We start from the raw sequence: 19684 nt of genomic DNA, 5'->3' as shown, positions 1-19684 counted from the left end.
TTTTTGAATATTGCCTTTTTTTCCATTCTTTCCTCTGGGTCTCCAGTTAGATGCTGGTTAGACTTTGTCACTCAGTCTTCCATGTCTCTTAACTTCACTTTTGAGTAAATGTATGTATGTGTGTATATTTATACTACATATACTTAATGTAGTTATTTTAAAATATATGTATATATTTTATGCTGTATACATTAGTATGTGTATTTCATTTTAATTTCTGTTAGCTTTTGGCTATATCTTTGGTGTTATTTTTTTAGTCTTCAAATATATTTTGCTTCATTACTGAAAGATAATTTAAGTATCTTTATGGCTGGATGGCATCACCGACTCGATGGACATGAATCTGAGTGAACTCCAGGAGTTGGTGATGGATAGGGAGGCCTGGCGTGCTGCGATTCATGGAGTCACAAAGAGTTGGACACGACTGAGCAATTGAACTGAACTGAAGTATAAAATTAAAGTTTAATTTTTTAAGTATGAAATTAAAGTTGCTCTAAGAATTAAAATATATACACCTAACTCCTCACAGTTTACTACAGAGTTAACATTTAAGACCTACTATAGAAGCCTTATTACCATGTAGGTTCCTTTACCTGACTCCCTATATTATAGTTATATATAGTAAGTACATCTTCATAAATGGGAAAGAAACCCCAGAATTTTGCTTGCAACACTCATACATATTTTTTTATAATTTAAAGGAGAAAATAATCTATTCCATTTACCCAAAATATTTTTGTTGTTCTTCCTTTATTCCTAAAGTTCCGTATTTCCCTTCAGCTGAAAAAACTTCCTTTAGCATTTCTTTTAGAGCAAGTCTTACGGTGATTAATTCTCTTACTTTTTGTTCATCTGCAATGTGTTTATTTTACCTTTATTCTTGAAGGATGTTTTCACTGGCTACAAAGTCCTGGGTTGACACTTCTTTGCTTTCATGACTTTAAAATATTGTCTCACTCTTTTCTGTTCATGCGGTTCTAATAATAGACATTTGAACCACTAATCTCTCATATGTATTGTGGCATTTGTTTTACTGACTTCTTTCAAGGTATTTAAAAAATCTTTTATCTTTAGCAGTTTGATTATAATGCTTTTGGACATTGTTTTCTTAGAGATTATCCTGTTTGGGGTTTGTTGGGATTCTTGTGTCTGTAAATTTATGTCTTTAACCATATTTTGTGGAGTGTCCAGCCGTTATTCCAAATATTTTTTCAACACCAATTTCTCCTCTCATTTTGGGATACCGACGCTTTAGTTGTAGACTTTTTATTATTGAAGAGGTTCCTTAGACTTTGTTCATTAAAAAAATTTTTTTTCTCTGTTTTTAGATAGTATAATAGTGATACAATCTAGTATTCTAGTGATGTGTCTTCAAGCTTCCTGTTTTCTCTGTCATTTTCATTCTGCTCTTGAGCCTACCCAGTGAATTTCAGATACTGTATTTTGCAATTCTAAAGTTTCCTTTAAAAAAAATAGCTCCTGTTTCTCTGCTGAGAAGGAATGCCCAGCTTTTTATTCATTTCAAGAGCATTCACGTTTACATCATAGCTGATAGTTATAATAGCTGTTTTGTTCTTTGTCCAATAATTCCAACATCTGGGTCATCTTGGGGTTTGCACCTGTTCTTTTCCCTTCACTTTTGGGTCTCTGGATCCTGTTATAATACTCTGGAGGATGTTGACTTTTTTTTTTCTGAGGCAGTTAACCTAGTAACCTGGTTAAGTACAAATCAGCAGTTTTGCCTTGTCTACTGGTAGTAGTGATTTTGTAGCTCTGTTTGTTAATCCTTTTCATGCTAGCGTAGCGTCTTAATTATTTTTTCTTCATCCTAACTATAATTTTACCTTTTTAAAAATTATAGTTATTTACAATCTTGTGTTAATTTCTGCTGTAAAGTGATTCAGATATGTGTATACAATATTTTTTTAAATATCCTTTTTCAGTATGGTTTATCTCATTTTACTTGTTTAATCAACTTCTTATAGGGATATTAATGCCTACCTAGTTGTTGTTATCAGTCGCTAAGTCATGTCTGACTCTTTGTGAGCCCGTAGACTGTAGCATGCCAGGCTTCCCTGTCCTTCACTAAACTCATGTCCATTGAGCCTACCTCATAGATTATTGTAAAGATCAAATGAAGTAATGTTCATAGAACCACATAGTAGTACAATGTCTGGCACATAAAGAGCCTTTTAGTAAATGTTGCTCTGGTTTCTTCAGATAGATTGTCTCTTTGCCTGGCCTAATTGAAAATTTAGTTAAATTTCCTTTGCTTTACTTTGGCCCATTCTTAAGAATTGGCATTTCCATATATAGCATTGTACCAAATTACAGTGATATTTTCAAAGGATTTGCTGTCATGGGATAAATCTTCTTGGATTATCTTAGAGTCCTTGGCTAGAGGAATATACAAGTGATACATCTTTTTCAGTAGGAAAGTGAGGTAAAATATACGTAACATAAAATTTACCATTTAAACTACTTTTAAATGGATAATTCATTAAAGTTATGTACATTCCCAATGTTGTACAACCCTCATCACCACTATGCACTTAAAGGGCTTGTTTGCCATCCCAAACAGAAACTCTGTACCATTAAACAATAATTTCCTATTTTCCCTTCCCTAGCCCCTGGTAAACCTTGATTCTTCTTTGTGTCTGCATCAATTAGTCTGTTCTAAGTGCCTCATAGAAGGAATCTTACAATATTTGTCCTTCTATGACTGGCTTATTTCACTTAGCATAACATGTTCAAGATTTATTCATGTTGTACCACGTATCAGAATTTCAATCCTGGATAAACAACAAAGGCCTTCTGTATAGCACAGGGAACTATATTCAGTATTCTGGGATAAACCATAATGGAAAAGAGTATTTTTTAAAAATGAATTTATATGTACAACTGAATCAGTTTGTTGTACAGCAGAAATTAATACAACATTGTAAATCAATGAAAAAAGAATTCTATTCCCTTTTTAAAACTGACTAATAGTCCACTGTTTCCATATACCACATTTTATTTTATCTGTCAGTCGACATTTGGTTTGTTTTCAGCTTTTGACTATTATGAATAATGCTGCCATGAACGTTGGTGTACAAGTGTCTGACTTCGTCTGTGCTTTCAGTTCTTTTGGGTGTATATAGTGACATTTATTTGAATTCATGCCTCCTTGACTGTCTGCCGTCCATCAGTGGGGTCTGTTTTTTGACTTACAGAAGAAATGAGCTTAGCTCCCTCTGAAGATTTCCTTTCTGGATTTAAATGTAGCCTGTTTGTTTAGCAAGCCATCAGAAATGTCCTGCTGTCTCCTAGGTACTGTACTCTTCCTGGGAATACTAGGATGAAAGATACCTTCCCTGTCTTTTAACTGCTCAAAGTCTAAGGAATGCAGTAACATCGAATTCAAACCAATATTAAGTGGGTTTTTTTTTCTGAATTATGATTTTTTAATAACAAGAATGAAAACACATAGTTCATCTGTTTGAAATTTATCGCAAGGAGTAAGAGTATATGAAGTCCATCCCATCCTGAGGTGGCAGTACCTCAGCAGTGCTGTGATGAAGAGAAGCGGTGAGGAGTGGGGAGAGATGCCTGCAAAGTTGAATTTGTTAGGTTGATCAGGGAATGCCTGTGTGAGGAAAAGGCATTTTAGGGAAGCCTTTCAGGTGAGGAAGAACTCATCTTGGGATCAGCTAGGACAGAGCTCTGGTGGAGTGCCTACCATGTCCTGCTGCTTTGATTATCCATATCCAGCTTTGCATGGTCAGGTTTCAGCTACACTTACTCTTGGCAATCCATTTGAAATGCCTGTCTGTTGTCCAACATTCCAGATTGAGATGCTTCCATTTATTTGTTCTTACGGCTTCTTATGCCTTCCTTTCACGTTATTTATCTCACTCGTCATTATTTGTGTAGATATTTGTTGAATGCCCTTTTCTTTACCTGAACCGTCCTGTAATGGTGGGTGAAGCTGTTTCCGTATTATTCACCATCCCCCGAGCATAATACCTGTCACTTAATAAGGACTTAATAAATATTTGCCAAAAAATGAAAGAATGCCGTTTGAGTATCCTCTACAGGAGCATTCATTTTTGAGAGCTGTGGGGCTCAGACCTGGTATGACCTGTCTCATGTTGGAAAGGCAGCTTTTTCTTGGCAGGAGAATGCTGATTCGATCAACAGGGTGAAGGTGAGTTCACAGAAACTGAGTTTTTCAGGAAGTGTGATTCAGGGTTGGCTGATTGGATAAGAAGAGAACATGGTCAGACAACTGTGTTCTATGTCTGGTTTTGAAAAGGCTGGTTGTCTGCCTGTCCTGGGAGTCAGTATGTGGTGTAGACTCAGGAAGCAATCGATAACCCTGGAAGGTGAGACTCCAATAAAGTAGGATAACAGGGCACAGTATTTTATTCCAATCAGCTCTAAAACAAGGCCCCTGATCAGAATGAGTGTTAGTGAGGCATGGTGGGCTCCCAAAGGCTCAGATTTCAAATATCTGTTTAAGAGGTTCTTAAGTGTCTTTTCAAGTCATGGGTCTTTTGAGGTCTGACTTGGATTAGGAAATAAAGATGATTCCCTCATCTCCTACCTCCCAGGTGTTGGCATTTGTGCTGTAAACCTCTGCAGTGAGACAAAGATAAAGACTGTCAGGTAGGGAGTTCTGCCCAGGGGATATGCAGCTTTAGGAAACACTTATGCAGAAAAAGAGGATTTAGAATGGATGAAACTTTCAGAATCATCTGGTGAAAAACTTTCCTCTTATAGATGAGGCAGCCATCGCCCAGGAGGGGAAATAGCTTGTCTCAGTTCTTGGAAATGTTTAAGAGGGGCACCTAAGTGTACCTATGTGTGTGTTCAGTTGTGTCTGACTCTTTGCGACTCCCCTGACTTAGCCCACCAGGCTCCTCTGTCCATGGAATTTTGCAGGCAAGAATACTGGAGTGGGTTGCCATTTCCTGTTCCAGGGGATCTTCCTGATGCAGGGATTGAACCCACATCTCCTGTATCTCCTGCATTGGCAGGTGGGTCCTTTACCACTAGCGCCACCTGAGGACCAGCCTAGTACCTTTCCTGTCAGAGACCCTTTTGCAAAACCCCTAAGACAAGGGCTGATTCCCCCTCTCTATAAAGGTATGTCCTGTTGAAACACTAAATTTTTAATTGGTATTTATCCAGAAGAGGGTCACCTGTGGTGGGGAGGGGTTTGGAAACCATGGAAGCCTCAGGAACAGATGAACTTCTTTGTTAAATAAAAGTTTATCCCATTTATACTATGTACCAGGCAGTGTTCCAAGTACTGTGGATGTAAGTCCTCACTCTCCTGGGAGTTACAGCTCCAGGGAGAAACACACTCTACACAAGTGAGCTTTTAACTGACTGTGCTAATGGCCTGTGAATAAAATAAAACAGAGTAATGGGGGAGAGAGTGGTCGCATATTGTATGATTAGGCTTCTTGGGCTCTTTATGTGTGGGGTGTGGGATGGCCTCGCTAAGGAACTGACACCTGAGCTGAAACCTAGCTGGTGAGTAGGACCCAGGATGACCAGTAATGAGGGAGTGATGAACAGGGGAAACTGGGATAGGAGCTAGACTTAAGTTGGAGAAGTAGCAGCAGGTGGATGACCTAGACTTTGTGAGCCTCAGAGACATTTGGGTTTCTTCTTTAGTACAGCTGGAAGCCACTGGATCTAGTTAACATTTTTTAAAATTTTATTTTATTTTGCCCGTGCTGGGTATTTGTTGTAGCACATGGGCTTTCTGTAGTTGCCCTGTGGCATGTAGGATCTTCGTTCCCCGATCAGGGATCAAACCCCTGTCCCTTGAAGTGGAAGGTGGATTATTAACCACCAGACCACTGAGGAAGTCCCCTCTAGTTAACATTTTAAAGAGAGCACTTTGGCCTCTGTGTGTTTTGTCGTAGGCCAGGTGTGACATGATGTGGCTGTGGAGCAGGCTGGCAGGAGGCGAGATGCTGAGAAGGGTCTGGTGTTGGACATCTGAGAGCAGAGGGGGCAAAGGGGAGTGAAGAATCAAGTAGGACTCCTGGGTACTGGCCTGAGCAACTAGGGAGACTGTGATTCCCTTCACTTGAGATTGTAGAGCCAGGGGAAGGGTGAATACATGATTGAACCTAGAGAAGACTAAGAGGTGAAAGAATTATGATTATTCTACACATGTCTGCAAGGTGATCCAAAGGGAATTAAACTTGTTCCACGTGATCCTTGGAGCCTGATCAGTGCCAGCAGATGGAAGGGCTCTGGGAGGCATTTCTTTTGCACTGTTGATGAAGAGCTCTGTCTGTTAGAATGATCTGAGCTTGAGTGTGTACCTGCAGGGAGGTGATGTCTGTCCCTTAAACTGTTGAAGCTAAGATGGGGGATCATCTATGAGTAGAGTGACCAATGTAATTTAAGGTCCAGATGGGGATATTTTTGAGAATAAAATGGGTTGCTTTTAAGTATGCCAGAGTAACAAGTATACGTCTGGACTGTCCTGGTTAAATGAGAACTGTTGTTCATCCTGTCTTACATATTCATCCTAGGGATACTGTAGAGAGGATGTCTTTAGTTGGGCATGGGTTGAAAGCAGGTGTCCTCTGGGCTTCTTTCCAAGTCTAAGGTTCTGAATATCTTTGGTGTATTTTATTTCACAGAGAAAGTTGATGTTCAGCTTTTCTGGATTAAGTGAAGTACTCTTACAATATAGGGAGATCAAGTGAAGTGGACATGTAATAAGGGTAGCCTGTCCTGTGGAACATCCTTCTCACACCCATCCTGCCTCACTTGCTCCTCCTTCTCCCCTCCTGGGGGACGCATTTGCAGAGTGACACCCCCTGACTTTAGTCAGGTGCCCATCCTTGGGCTCCCATGGCTCATCAAGCCCCTCTTGGCCACAGCACTTAGTACAGCCTTGAATTAATCTGCTTATTTGTCTGTCTTCACCCCTAGACTGTGTGCTTGACTTCTCCACCCCTCAGGCCTCTCACAGGGCTGCATAGGGTAGGCACTCATCAAATGTTTCCTGAATGTATAAATGAATGAATGAATGAATAGCATTGTAAAAGAGTTCTTCAGCTCTCTTGTACCAACGCTTATACATGCTTGTTTTCTGAATGCTTATGCTAAATCTGCACTTTAGTAAGCCTGTTAGATACGTTCTCTTACTAGGCTGATTTTGCTGATTGAGAAAACCAAACGCAGAAAGGTTTAGTACCTTGCCCACTGTCACAGAGCTAATAAGTAGTCAGTGGTCAGGATTGGAACCTACCAAGCCCTTGGCTCGAAGACCATCTCCCGTTACTCAGAACTTAACCGTGACTGTTATGTAAGCAGTTTAAAGATTTTGAGAAGTTCTGCAATTAAAAAAACTAGTTTAACTTGATTACCCAAGTGCTTTCCTGGTAGGTGGACTGCTTTGATTGCGGAACTTCCTTCCACCCGCCCCCTGCCGCCCCGCCCCCTTCTTCCCCCCAATAGCTATTAACATCTTGTGGAAGACTCTGGAAACAGCTTTTGGAAAAGCCTGGGTAGTAGAACAGACTTATAAATTGAATATCTGTGGCTGTGGGTTCTTTCCCTAGCTCTGCCACTACCTGCCACATTTCAGGGCTTATTTTTCCATCCTTAAAATGAAGGAATTTAAACAGTTAGCCTCCCTATCCTTTCACCTTTAAAACCTGGTGGCATTGTAAGCCTGCCTGTGTTAAGCATGCGGCCAGGCTGGGAGAGCTTCTTAGGTGCCTTTTCTGTTTTTTTGTCTTCTGTTTGACCTTTTTTCTCAGAAGCCTCAGAACTTGTAAGCCGTGAAAACAAAGTACAGAACCAATCAAATGTCATTCAGATGTTCTGTAATTTCCCTGTTTTAGACATTGAGAAAGGCTTGTAGGTAAGCCAGTAGCAATTTAAGGAGCTTAAATGAAGCCTTTTTGTAAAGAGTTGTAATAAAAGCTTCTTTGCCTAAAGAAATAAAAACTTACTTAAAAAAATAAAAAAATTATTTCTCTTGTTTTCAGAATTCTTTTTTAAAAAAAGCCTCAGATCCCAGACCTAGAGAGTTAAATAAGTCAGACAGAGAGAGACAAATACTCTGTGTTATCACTTATGTGTAGAATCTAAAAAATAGAACAGATACATATAACAAAACAGAAACAAAGTCACCTATGTAGAGAACAATCTAGTGATTACCAGTGGAGAGAGAAAAGGGAGGAGAGGCGAGATAGGGGTAGGGGATTAAAAGATACAAACCCCTGGAAACTAAATAGATAAGGAACAAGGATATGGCGTATAGCACAGTGAAATATAGCCATTGTTCTGTAGTAATCTTCAGTGGAGTATATATTATACACCTGAAATGAATACAATATTGTAAATAAACTATACTTCAATAAACAATTTTTAATAAAAAGCCCCAAATCTACTTTGCCCATATTTCTTCAGGTCTCAATGGAGAATGAGTCAACTACCTTACTTTTAAAGGGTTCTTGGATGCTAACGATCCTTTATGCATTTTTTATACATTATCTTTAACAAGTGACTCTCTAGGATTTCTGCTCCTCTCTTAAGGACATGTAAAAAATGTTTAGAGTGTGTAAACTGGTATTTCAGGAAGGCGGTGAATTCTATAATGAGGAATTTCACCAATAACTGGAGCAAAAATGTTGAACATTTTCAGATCGGCCTTAAGTTTCATAAACATCTGTACTCTGTGAAAAAGCATGCATTTTTCTCTCTCACATATTCTATTAAATAGTCAAGGTACCTGATTTAGGATTTAATTTAAAATAAGTTGTCAGATCTGACTCCCTATTTTCATGATGAATTTGTTTTTACTCTTTATTCAAGCCTACTTCTCAATTCTCTACATTTGTATTGGGTGCTGAAGAAAGAGATTTTACTCATTGTGTGCTTCCTATTCCACTTGATTCCTTCAGTTGCATTTGATTCTCATCCAGTTTTATTTATACTTCATGAATTCGAACAGATCTGTGATTTCTTATTGTTCGCTGGTGCCAGTTGAAAAATTCTCCCAGGCTGCTTTTATAGGGGTAACTGTCATGTTTATACTACGTTTCAAAAAACACCCATCTTTTTAATTTGCTTGTCTAAATGCATTGAATTTTTAAGAGAACAGTTGTAAAGTTGTGAACTTGACATTTTTGCACGTGAATGTGCATGTTAACACAGTGCATTGTCTTTTTCCTGTGCCGACTTTATTCTGGGCTGTGTGTGTATAAGAAGCATAATTTACCACTTCTGGCAAAAATAAAGGCACCTTCGCTGTCTTCCCCCTTTTCTTTTCTTTAAGCTGTTACTACAAGTCTGGCTATGTCCCTAGGGAGAGGTGGGAAACGATGTCTTTGCCCTCTGAAGTCCATGTCTCAAGGGGATGTCAGTACTCACACGGATCCTATTTACATTGTAATTGGTTGCTGGCTGTCTGGTACAGCTGTTTCAACTTAAACCCAAGACAGTTGCTATGGAGATGGTGTGACTAGAAATAGGTCAAGTAAAGTCCTTTTCTCCCTGGATGTAAGAGAGTGCTGTAACTCAACTAGAAGTGTCTCAGTTGAACAGAAAATACATAGATAGGCAACCACATCCACCGCCCCCTATAGTTTCTCTTTTTAGGATGAGGCTTATCACAGATGCCAAACCACTCATGTTGTTGCTGTGACTCTGGAAAGAATGCATGTGAAGACTCTTTCTGTTAAAAGGAATCATAGATGTTATAATTTGCAGTGTAACCTTGTTTAACTGGCTTATGTATGACTCTGAAAAGTTGCTTATTTCATAAATTACTAAACATAGTAGAACAGCATTTATTTTGAAGACATGACCAGAAGTTCAAGAACAAGTCTTAAAATATGGAGTTAACAGTGATATTTGAAAGAAGTTATCTGGTGACATCGGATGGGATTTGTTGTATGTTTGTCTAGAAAAGATGGCTTTCCCAGTACAACTTGGCTGAGAAGAATGATGTTCTGCCCGTAAGCTAAGTCCTCTGTTGTGGGTGACTCTGATTGCCTATCTTTCCTTCTTCATATGTCTGGTGCGGAAGTGGTTCCTGACTCTGCATCTGACCATTGTAATGTAGAGTTACAGTCTTTCTCATAGGCGCAGGTGTCGTATGGTCCTTTCATAGGCCCCCAAGCTTTGTCTAGTTTGGGGCTTCATGAATGTGGAGACAATTTTTTATTTGTTTTACCTCTTTTAAAAATTTATTTGTTTTTTAATTGGAGGATAATTGCTTTACGATATTGTGTTGGTTTCTGTCATTCCTCAACATGACTCAGCCCTACATACATATGGCCCCTCCCTCTTGAAACTCCCTCCCACCTCCCACTCCATCCCACCGCTCTAGTTGTCTCAGAGCACCGGGTTTGAGCTCCCTGAGTCGTACAGCAAATTCCCACTGGCTGTCTGTTTTACATATGGTAATGTATATGTTTCAGTGCCGCTCTCTCTACTCGTCCCACTCTCTCTTTCCCCCTACTGTGTCCACAGTCTCTTCTCTATGTCTGCATCTCTATTGCTGCCCTGTAAATAGGTTCATAAGTACCATCCTTTAGATTCCATATGTATGTGCTAATATACTGTTTGTTTTTCTCTTTCTGACTTACTTCACTCTGTATAACAGGCTCTAGGTTCATCCACCTCATTAGAAGTGACTCAAAATATGTTTTATGGCTGAGTCGTAATTTAGTTCTCACAGTTGGATGGGGAGTAGGATGCTATTGGCATCTAGTGGGGAGAGGTCTGGGATGCTGCAGGGCATCCTACAGTGTACGGAACAGCCCCCTCCATCAAGGAATTGTGTGGCCCAAAAAGTCAGCAGTGCTGAGATGGTCTGTACTGGATGGGTTATTAAGAAATGTAAAAGCTTTCAGGAAAGAATGACAGTAAGAGAACTGGAAAGTAGATATGTAAAATGAGAAAGTGTGTGTATATAATGGGAAAGAAATTGAGTAGGAACTATAGCACTAATGTGTGTACCTGGACCCACCAATTTGAGTTTTACAGATATTTTTGGAAGAAGATAAAGTGAATAGTTAACCATGGAAGGTAAGTATTAATATGTACAATGAATAATTGAGAAACTCTCAATATACCAACTGTCTTAAGTCATACTCTCAGGATTCTGGGAGTTGAAGATTTCCTTTAGAAATGAGGTTCCTAAAAAGGGAACCTGGTAGACAGTAGGCGCTCAATAAATATGTGCGACCAGAGTGAGTTGAGGGGAAGCAGAGAGGAAAAGGGAATGGATTCAGAGGCCACAGGGGCAGTTGCCCCGGGAAGACCCCCCACAAGCCAACTCCGTGGAATTTTCCCATTGAAGAAGGTCGGGAACCTTGGAGGACTTCTGCCATTAAGGCTTGTGTTTGGTTGTCTTAACTAACGCTGTGCGTATGTGTACCCTGAGATCCAGCCATTCCACTTCACAGTGTACCCTCAGCAGGAACACTTCTGCATATTTCCTGAGTCAGGAGCTACCAAGAATGTTCCCAGAAGTAGCACCATTCACAGTAGCTCAAACTGGAAACTGCCCAAATGCCCATCAGCAGTAGAAGAGATAAGTTAATCCATTTAAAAAGTTACTAATGATGAACTATTTCAAAACATAATAGGTTATAAGAAAAATAGGCATTCTAGTTTCCACCACCCAGATTTAACAAAGGCTAACATTTGCCATCAGTTCAGTTCAGTCGCTCAGTCATGTCTGACTCTTTGTGACCCCATGAATCGCAGCACACCAGGTCTCCCTGTCCATCATCAACTCCCGGAGTTCACTCAGACTTGTGTCCATTGAGTCAGTGATGCCATTCAGCCATCTCATCCTCTGTCGTCCCCCTCTCCTCCTGCCCCCAATCCCTCCCAGCATCAGAGTCTTTTCCAAGGAGTCAACTCTTTGCATGAGGTGGCCAAAGTACTGGAGTTTCAGCTTTAGCATCATTCCTTCCAAAGAAATCCCAGGGTTGATCTCCTTCAGAATGGACTGGTTGGATCTCCTTGCAGTCCAAGGGACTCTCAAGAGTCTTCTCCAACACCACAGTTCAAAAGCATCAATTCTTCAGCACTTAGCCTTCTTCACAGTCCAACTCACATCCATCCATGACCACTGGAAAAACCATAGCCTTGACTAGACGGACCTTAGTCGGCAAAGTAATGTCTCTGCTTTTGAATATACTATCTAGGTTGGTCATAACTTTTCTTCCAAGGAGTAAGCGTCTTTTAGTTTCATGGCTGCAGTAACCATCTGCAGTGATTTTGGAGCCCCCCAAAATAAAGTCTGACACTGTTTCCACTGTTTCTCCATCTATTTCCCATGGAGTCATATTTGCCTTTAAAAATTTTTTTTTTTTTTTTTACTTTGAGAAATGGAACCTTCTGGTGTCCTTAGTGTTGGGAATGGGGTAGAATTGGGTGAGTGATCTGAAGATCTTGAAATGTTAAGAGTGGGATGACCTTGGCTTTCTCTGCATGTCTTCCCTTGACGTGGAATGAATTACCTGTCACTGGCACTTAAACGGGCTTCCCTGGTAGCAAATATCAAGCAGTGTAGTCAGCAGGAACACCCCCCCCCCGGCCTCCCCGCCACCCCTCACCCTGATTAGAGATTCCACAGTGCCACAGAAGAAAGAGGAAGAAGCCCTGCCTTTTACCTCTCCTGCTCTCTGAAAGAGAAAACACTCTGCAGTAGTGTCCTCAAAGGACATAATGCCTCTTTCACTGAGATATAAAAGAATTTGGCTTTTCCCATCAAATTGTGATTGGAATACCATGAATGTTTTGATTGTGCTGATGTGAGAAAAAGAACAAGAACAGAGTTTGGTGTTCTCGGTGATTGCTGCAATTGTTAGCCGGGAACACATCCCCCATCTCTTCCACTCAGCCTGGCTTGTCAGGATGCAGAGGACTGAGAACAGCATTGTCTTGGGGATAACTTGAGTCCGTTCTGGTTTACAGCAGAAGAATCATTTGCAAACTTCTCTTCTTTACTTAGTATTAGCATCACTGATGACGGTAATTTTTTTTGGTAACTCTCTTTGATTGTCATGAGGTCCATGGTTGACTGCTTCCCTTTACTGAGTGCTTGCTAAGTGCTCGGGATAGTCCTAAGCCCTGGATGTATGTTTGGTTTCCTCGTAATAATCTCTGAGATAGGCATTGTTACTGTCTTCATCTTACAGTTGAGAAAACAGATGTAGGGAGGTTCAGTAGGGAGGTTGCCAAGGGTTACCCTCTGCATGGCAGAGTCATAATTCAAATCTCATTTTGACTGACTCCAAAATCAAGTTTTTAACCAATCTCTAAACAATCCCAGGTGGTGCAATGGTAAAGAATCTGCCTGCCCATGCAGGAGATGCGGGTTTGATCCCTGGGTTGGGAGGAGGAAATAGCAACCCACACCAGTATTCTTGCCTGGAAAATTCCATGGACAGAGGGGCCTGGCGGGCTACAGTCCATGGGATTGCAAAGAGTCAGACACAACAGAGAAAGCACAAATGAATGAAAATGAACAAAACAAGGGCCACTTGATATTGGTATATGGGTTGACAGAGCTGTAAAGTAGGAGGTAAGGTCTTGGGAACAGGATGTGGGCTGAGCACTTCCCAGTCCTCTTAGATTCCCCCTGCTCTGAGTCTGAGGTGGGGGACTGGGAGGCTGCTCTCATTTCACAGATGAGGACTTTGGGGCCAGACAAGCAGTGAATTTACCCAGAGCCACACAGCTCATGTTGGGCTGGATATTAACCAGGGTCTTCTGTGAACACACTGCAGCTCTGTATTCGGTGCTTCAGCTTGGTCTCCCACCACCTTGGTTGACCTTCAGCCTGGCACCAAGTTGTAAGATTAATGCTGTTTCCTCATCTTTTACATCAGAGTGGTACCAGTTGACCCAGTTGTTAGAGATTATAGAGGATTAGCTAGCAGTGTGTCTTTTTAAGATTCTTGGAAAGATACACCATTTATATACATATTTATTTAATCACTGTGGTGCTTTATGATGCGAGATAATACCTTTTTAAAAAAACTTTTTATGTTGTATTGGGGTATAGCCGATTAACAATGTTGTAGTATTTTAAAGTGAACAGCGAAGGGACTCAACCTTACATATACATGTGTGCATTCTCCCCCAAAGCCCCTGCCCCTCTAACCTGCCACATAACACTGTGCCTTTTTGTTTGTTTTGGGTGCATGTGTGGCTTGCTGGATCTTAGTTCCCCAACTGGGGATTGAACCTGGAGCACAGCAGTGAAACAAGTCCTCACTACTGGACCACCAGGGAATTCACGAGATAATGCTTTTTTTTTTTTTAAAGATTTAGTTACATATAAATAGTTTTGATATTCTGGAAAAATGATTTGGTAATTCCATGGAAGTTGAAGACCTTAAGTGAGATTGGTTTTTTTTTTTCTGCATGGACTGGGTCAGTGTTTTTTTAGAGCTAACCTCAGCTTATCCTGTGTTGCTCTGAGGTTGCAGCTGCTCCGTGGTGGTTACCTGTGAAAGGTGCTAACTGGAGACACCCAGAAGGGCCCGACTCTACTGTCCTACACAGGTGAGACTGGTGGGTCTTAGCCTAGATGATATTTTCATTTCAAAATCAGTTCATATGATGTTGAAGAGAAACTCAATGTCCATTGTCTATAAAAGAGTATGACGAACTCTAATCAGTTGGAAGGGAAATAGGATGGCTAGAAAGAATTAGTGTACAGACCCAAACATTGTGCCTAGGTCATGGAATACTCTGTTAAAGATTTTTTTTTTTTTTTTTTTGATGTGGACCATTTTTAAAGTCTTTATTGAATTTGTTACAATATTGCTTCTGTTTTACTTTGTGGTCTTTTGGCTGCCAGGCATGTGGATCTTAGCTCCCTGACCAGGGATTGAACCCACACCTCCTGTATTGGAAGGAGAAGTCTTAACCACTGGACCACCAGGGAAGTCTCTGGAAGTCTCATAATAAGTGGCCTCTTGCCATCCTCATTTGGCCTTTTAGAGGGTTCCCTCCTATCATTCTTTCCCCATTTGACAGACCTATTATAAATCTCATGACATGTAACCTTTACAGATTGTTTGTTCTTCCTCATGAGTAGGCTATTATGAGGACGGAGACTGCCTCACAGAGAAGTGGTGGTGTCTTGCCAATTGGCCACTGTAACAGCTAGGCCTTGGGTCCAGGACTCGTGTTCTCTGCAGTCCTGGACTGACATACTTTGAAGCCACCATCTGACTGAAAAACCACAGAGCTGCAAGTCGGTCAGCAAGTCTCCAGGGTGGCAAAGAAATAATTATCTCAAGCAAAAATAGAGTAGCACTTTAAGCCCTGGAGGCGGAGAAAGGTTTGGGTCAGGACTCAGCGTCTCAATAGCCCAAGAAAACTGGTCTCCTAACCCACTTTTTCAGATGGGATTCTCGAGTCTCTGTTTTCCTGCTTACTGCCCTCAGTGAGGGAGCCAGAAGTACATGAAGTTCAGCTCTAGGGATACAGCTCCTTGATCAATATCATTCTTTCAAACTCTTGAGTTGGTAGGCCGTGGGGTAGAAATAGACTTTGAGGTAGAATGTGGTAGGATTCTCAAATACCTCAGGCTGATGACCTCCTGCTGCTGCTGCTGCTGCTAAGTCGCTTCAGTCGTGTCCAACTCTGTGCGACCCCATAGATGGCAGCCCACCAGGTTCCTCCATCCCTGGGATTCTCCAGGCAAGAACACTGGAGTGGGTTCCAATGCATGAAAGTGAAAAGTGAAAGTGAAAGTGAAGTCGTGTCCAACTCTGTGCGACCCCATGGACTGCAGCCCACCAGGCTCCTCCCTCCATGGGATTTTCACTTCTTTCTGAACTATCATAGTAGAAGAAAAAGCTGAGGACAGAAGGAAGACCCAGAATGAAATGTGTTTTATCCACTGAGTCCTTTTGAGAAAAGTGCATGTCTTAAAACATCAATGCTGAAAACAGTGACTGGCATGTAAAGGTACTCAATAGATGCTTTGGAAAGAATAAGTGAAAGTCATGGTGTAATTATGATAGGGAATTCAGAGATGCTTAAGAGGGACTTCCCTGGTGGTGCAATGGTTGAGAATCTGCCTGCAGATGCAGGGGATGTGGATTTGATCCCTGATCCCGGAACTAGGATCCCACATGCCACAGGGCAACTAGGGTCTCGTGCCACATCTACTGAAGCCCGTGCACCCTAGAGACCATGCTTCACAACAAGAGAAGCTACCGCAATGATAAGCCCATGCACCACCACAACTAGAGAAAGCAAAAGAGTTCTTGCATGGCAACAAAGACCAGGGCCAGAGTCCACTGGAGAAAGAGTGAGCAGGAATTAAAGTTATTGGTGCTGAATAAATATGTTTATCCCCTTATTCTCAAACTTCCCCCTAGTCTTCCCTGCCCCGCTATACTGTTAGAAAAAATAGAGGCTTACTTGGAATATGCTGGAGTGAGGCAAATTGAGCAGACTCATCTACAGCAGAAAGACAAGAGTTTAAAGCCAAGTATCACAGATTGGATTCTTTGGAAACAGATGCTGAGACAGAGCTTGGTGTGCAGACTATTTATTAGGGATCAACACCTGTGGGAGGGATGGGGAGGAAGCAGGATTGGGCAGAGGGAGAAGCCAAGACTGCAAGGCAGGTCCAGGAAGTCCCAGCCAGTCCCTCGGGGGTGGGATGGGGTTGGGGCTCTGGGGTATAAATGACCCATAGGATTGAGCTATGGGTGAACCCACATGGCTGTGCCTTTATGCTCCTGCTGTGGTTTGTCGTTGGTGACTGTGAGGTGGTTCTTTGCAACTCTCCTGAAGGAGCTGAGCGCTGGAAGCTTCTGCTCATACCATGTCCAGCAGCTGCAAAATCGTTCTTTCCTCACAGAAGAAAGCATTGGTTGGTGCAGCTGGCTGGTGCATCTCCATACCCTTCTGCACCAAGTGAGATTCTCTGGGGGTTCAGGCCTGCCAGCAAACTGGAGTAATATTTCAAGTCTTGTGCCAGGAGGGATCATAACCTATTTGGGAGCCTGGGATGTCAGAAACCCCTGGTGGAGGCTGATACAAGTGCAGTGGGGCAGGGTGGGGGGTGTTGACCTGGACACCAGGCCCACCTCCCAGTCAGGGATTGAGGTGAAGGTGAAGATGGGCGGTTGGCTGGAGCCGGTCCCTGTTTCCAGTTCTGGTTCCGCCCTCCTCACTCTGCGCTCTCTGTTCCCCAGGCCGGACCACCCGGTTCTCCACGTCTCCTGGAATGACGCCGTTGCCTACTGCACGTGGGCGGGAAAGCGTTTGCCCACGGAGGCCGAGTGGGAGTACAGCTGTCGAGGAGGCCTGCAAAATAGGTACTTGAAGGGTGTCCCCTTGCTTAATAGTATGTGGATCCTCTTTCTAAATCCACTGGAACTTACTCTGGACAGCTGATTTAAAACCACAACCACCAGGGCAGCTCTTTCCTACTGGGCTTTCCTCACGTTGGTGAAGTTCCTTAGGAAACACCCAGGCAGAGGCGGGCGCATGGCTGGTGGGGTGGCTGCCGGCCACGCAGCCCCATGCCCGTGCCACATGGTCCTCCTTCGAGCCCCTCTGGCAGGCTGCCTTCTCTTTTAGGGGTTTCTTATTTTAGGCGTCTCCTCTGTTTCCAGAGCCATGAGACAGAAAACTCACGATTGGGCCTCAGCTACTAAAAAGGCTCCTTAAAATAGTGAAGGCTTTATTAAAAAGTGCGGTGTGATGGTGCCCCTTTATGCTTCTGTAGTCCAGAATGATGGCTGCTCTCCCAGCCTCCTATAAGCCCCTCTTTTAGTGAGGTGATTTATATCAGGCCTCCTGAGTCCTCAGGAGAGACTGATGTTGTTGTGAGCTTGACATGATCTCGTTGTGTGGAAGTTAAAAAAAATTCCTGATTAAAAGCTTTATGTATTAAAAAAAAATAAAATAACTCACTTCAAACAAGCGAGTAGTGTGCTCTCTCCCTTTCACTGCCTTCCTCTTCTTGACTTGTGTCCAGAAGCCTGTGCATGTTTGACAGGCTAATGCCTGTGTCTCTTCTGACAGACTTTTCCCCTGGGGCAACAAACTGCAGCCGAAAGGCCAACATTATGCCAACATCTGGCAAGGCGAGTTTCCTGTGACCAACACCGGGGAGGACGGCTTCCGAGGGACTGCGCCTGTGAGTAGCAAGGTTCAGAGGGCTGTAGCCACTGCGCACGGAGAAACCACTAGAAACCGCTAGACATGAGGGAGAGTGTTGCTCACTCTCCACTTTACATCTTGTACCCTTTCTGCCTTCATCCACTACCGCACGAGGCAAATACTAATACTTAGACGTTCTTTTTTGTGACACCTTTTTCTTTGCAATTCTATAATACTATAGAAACTTTGAAAAAAAACCAGAAGAGTTGCAAAGGAGAAAATTGAAAGAACCTGGAGGAATCTTATCTCAAGATAGATAACCCCTATTAGCATTTTGGTGCAATTCTTCCCGTTCATTTTTGGTGTTAATGGTACTAAGAATTGCTAGAAGTTAATGCTTGAAGTGTGCCAGGCATGATACTGAGGTATTTGCATGAATTATCTCAGTTAATGTTCCACTCTGTAAGGCAGGTACTGTTATCCCCATTTTTTCAGGTGAGCATTCTGAGGCACAGAGAGGTTAACTAACTTGCCCAGGGTTACACAACTGGAAAGCCACACATCTGGGATTTGAACCAGGTCGGTTTGTTTCAAAAGCCCACGCTCTTAACTACCATAGGTGCCAGTGTAAATGTTTCTTGTGTTTGTGTGCCTATATATTTTTTACATACTGCTTTGGGGTCATAGTATTATATTTAAAATCCTACTCTCCTTTCCCTGTGTAATATCAGGAACGTTTTGTCTGGCATTAGCAGTTCTTCACAAATACATGTCTTTTAGCAGCTGGATAGCTTGTCATTTAAATTAACCCTAATTTATTTGCTCCTTATTTTTGCAAAGTTACATCTGTTTTTTTGCTGAATAACAACATCTTGTGCATAAATATTAAATTGTATCTCTGATGATTTAAAAATAGTTTTTATTGAGGTATAGTTGATTTACAATGTTGTGTTAGTTTCTGCTATCCAGCGAAGTGAATCAGCTACACATATGCATATATCTGCTCTGTTTTTAGATTCTTTTCCCATACAGATCAATTCTGAGTATTGAGTAGAGTTCCCTGTGCAATACAGTAGATCCTTAATAGTGTGGTGGTTTTTTAAAAGGTAGATTCCTAGCAGTGAAATTAATGAGTCAAAGACTAGAAAACTTTCTTGGTAAGAGTTTCACATACATAACCAAACTGTTTTCTGGAACGCATGTAGCATGTTTCCCTCCATGAGTATTCCTTTCTGTTTTTTTTTTTTGTCAGCAGAACCACACACTAATGAAGCAATGATAAAAGCATTTTGTTTTCTCCTGACACATTGAGCAAAGATGTCTTGTGGTGGGAAAATAGCACTTTACTGGATTTGTTGTTACAGAAGATAATATTCTTTCAACAATCTTTCAAACAGTTGTCATTTAAAAAAATATTCGTGTTTTTAATATTTGTTCACACAAAAATAATTCTTCCAAAATTTATATATAAACGTAACACACATATGTTATTTGGAGCATGACCAAGTGATTCCAGAATTTCAACTGAAATAATAAACAAGTGAAAAAGACAATT

General features: G+C 41.6%; 1 protein-coding gene across 2 annotated transcripts in view; it reads left to right on the top strand.

Annotated features, from left to right (window-relative positions):
• The window catches only part of SUMF1 (sulfatase modifying factor 1), a 98300-nt gene that overhangs the window by 23311 nt on the left and 55305 nt on the right, over positions 1-19684 (top strand). For both annotated transcript variants that reach the window (XM_052639028.1, XM_052639021.1), the window contains exons 4-6: positions 14477-14559; positions 17217-17339; positions 18052-18166. In XM_052639028.1, the coding sequence (XP_052494988.1) occupies positions 14477-14559; positions 17217-17339; positions 18052-18166 (321 nt within the window). The remainder of the gene's footprint in view (positions 1-14476; positions 14560-17216; positions 17340-18051; positions 18167-19684) is intronic.

The sequence above is a fragment of the Budorcas taxicolor genome, chromosome 1 (genome assembly GCF_023091745.1).
Source record: "Budorcas taxicolor isolate Tak-1 chromosome 1, Takin1.1, whole genome shotgun sequence".
Taxonomy (NCBI): Eukaryota; Metazoa; Chordata; class Mammalia; order Artiodactyla; family Bovidae; genus Budorcas; species Budorcas taxicolor.
This window is presented reverse-complemented; position numbering and strand designations above follow the sequence as displayed.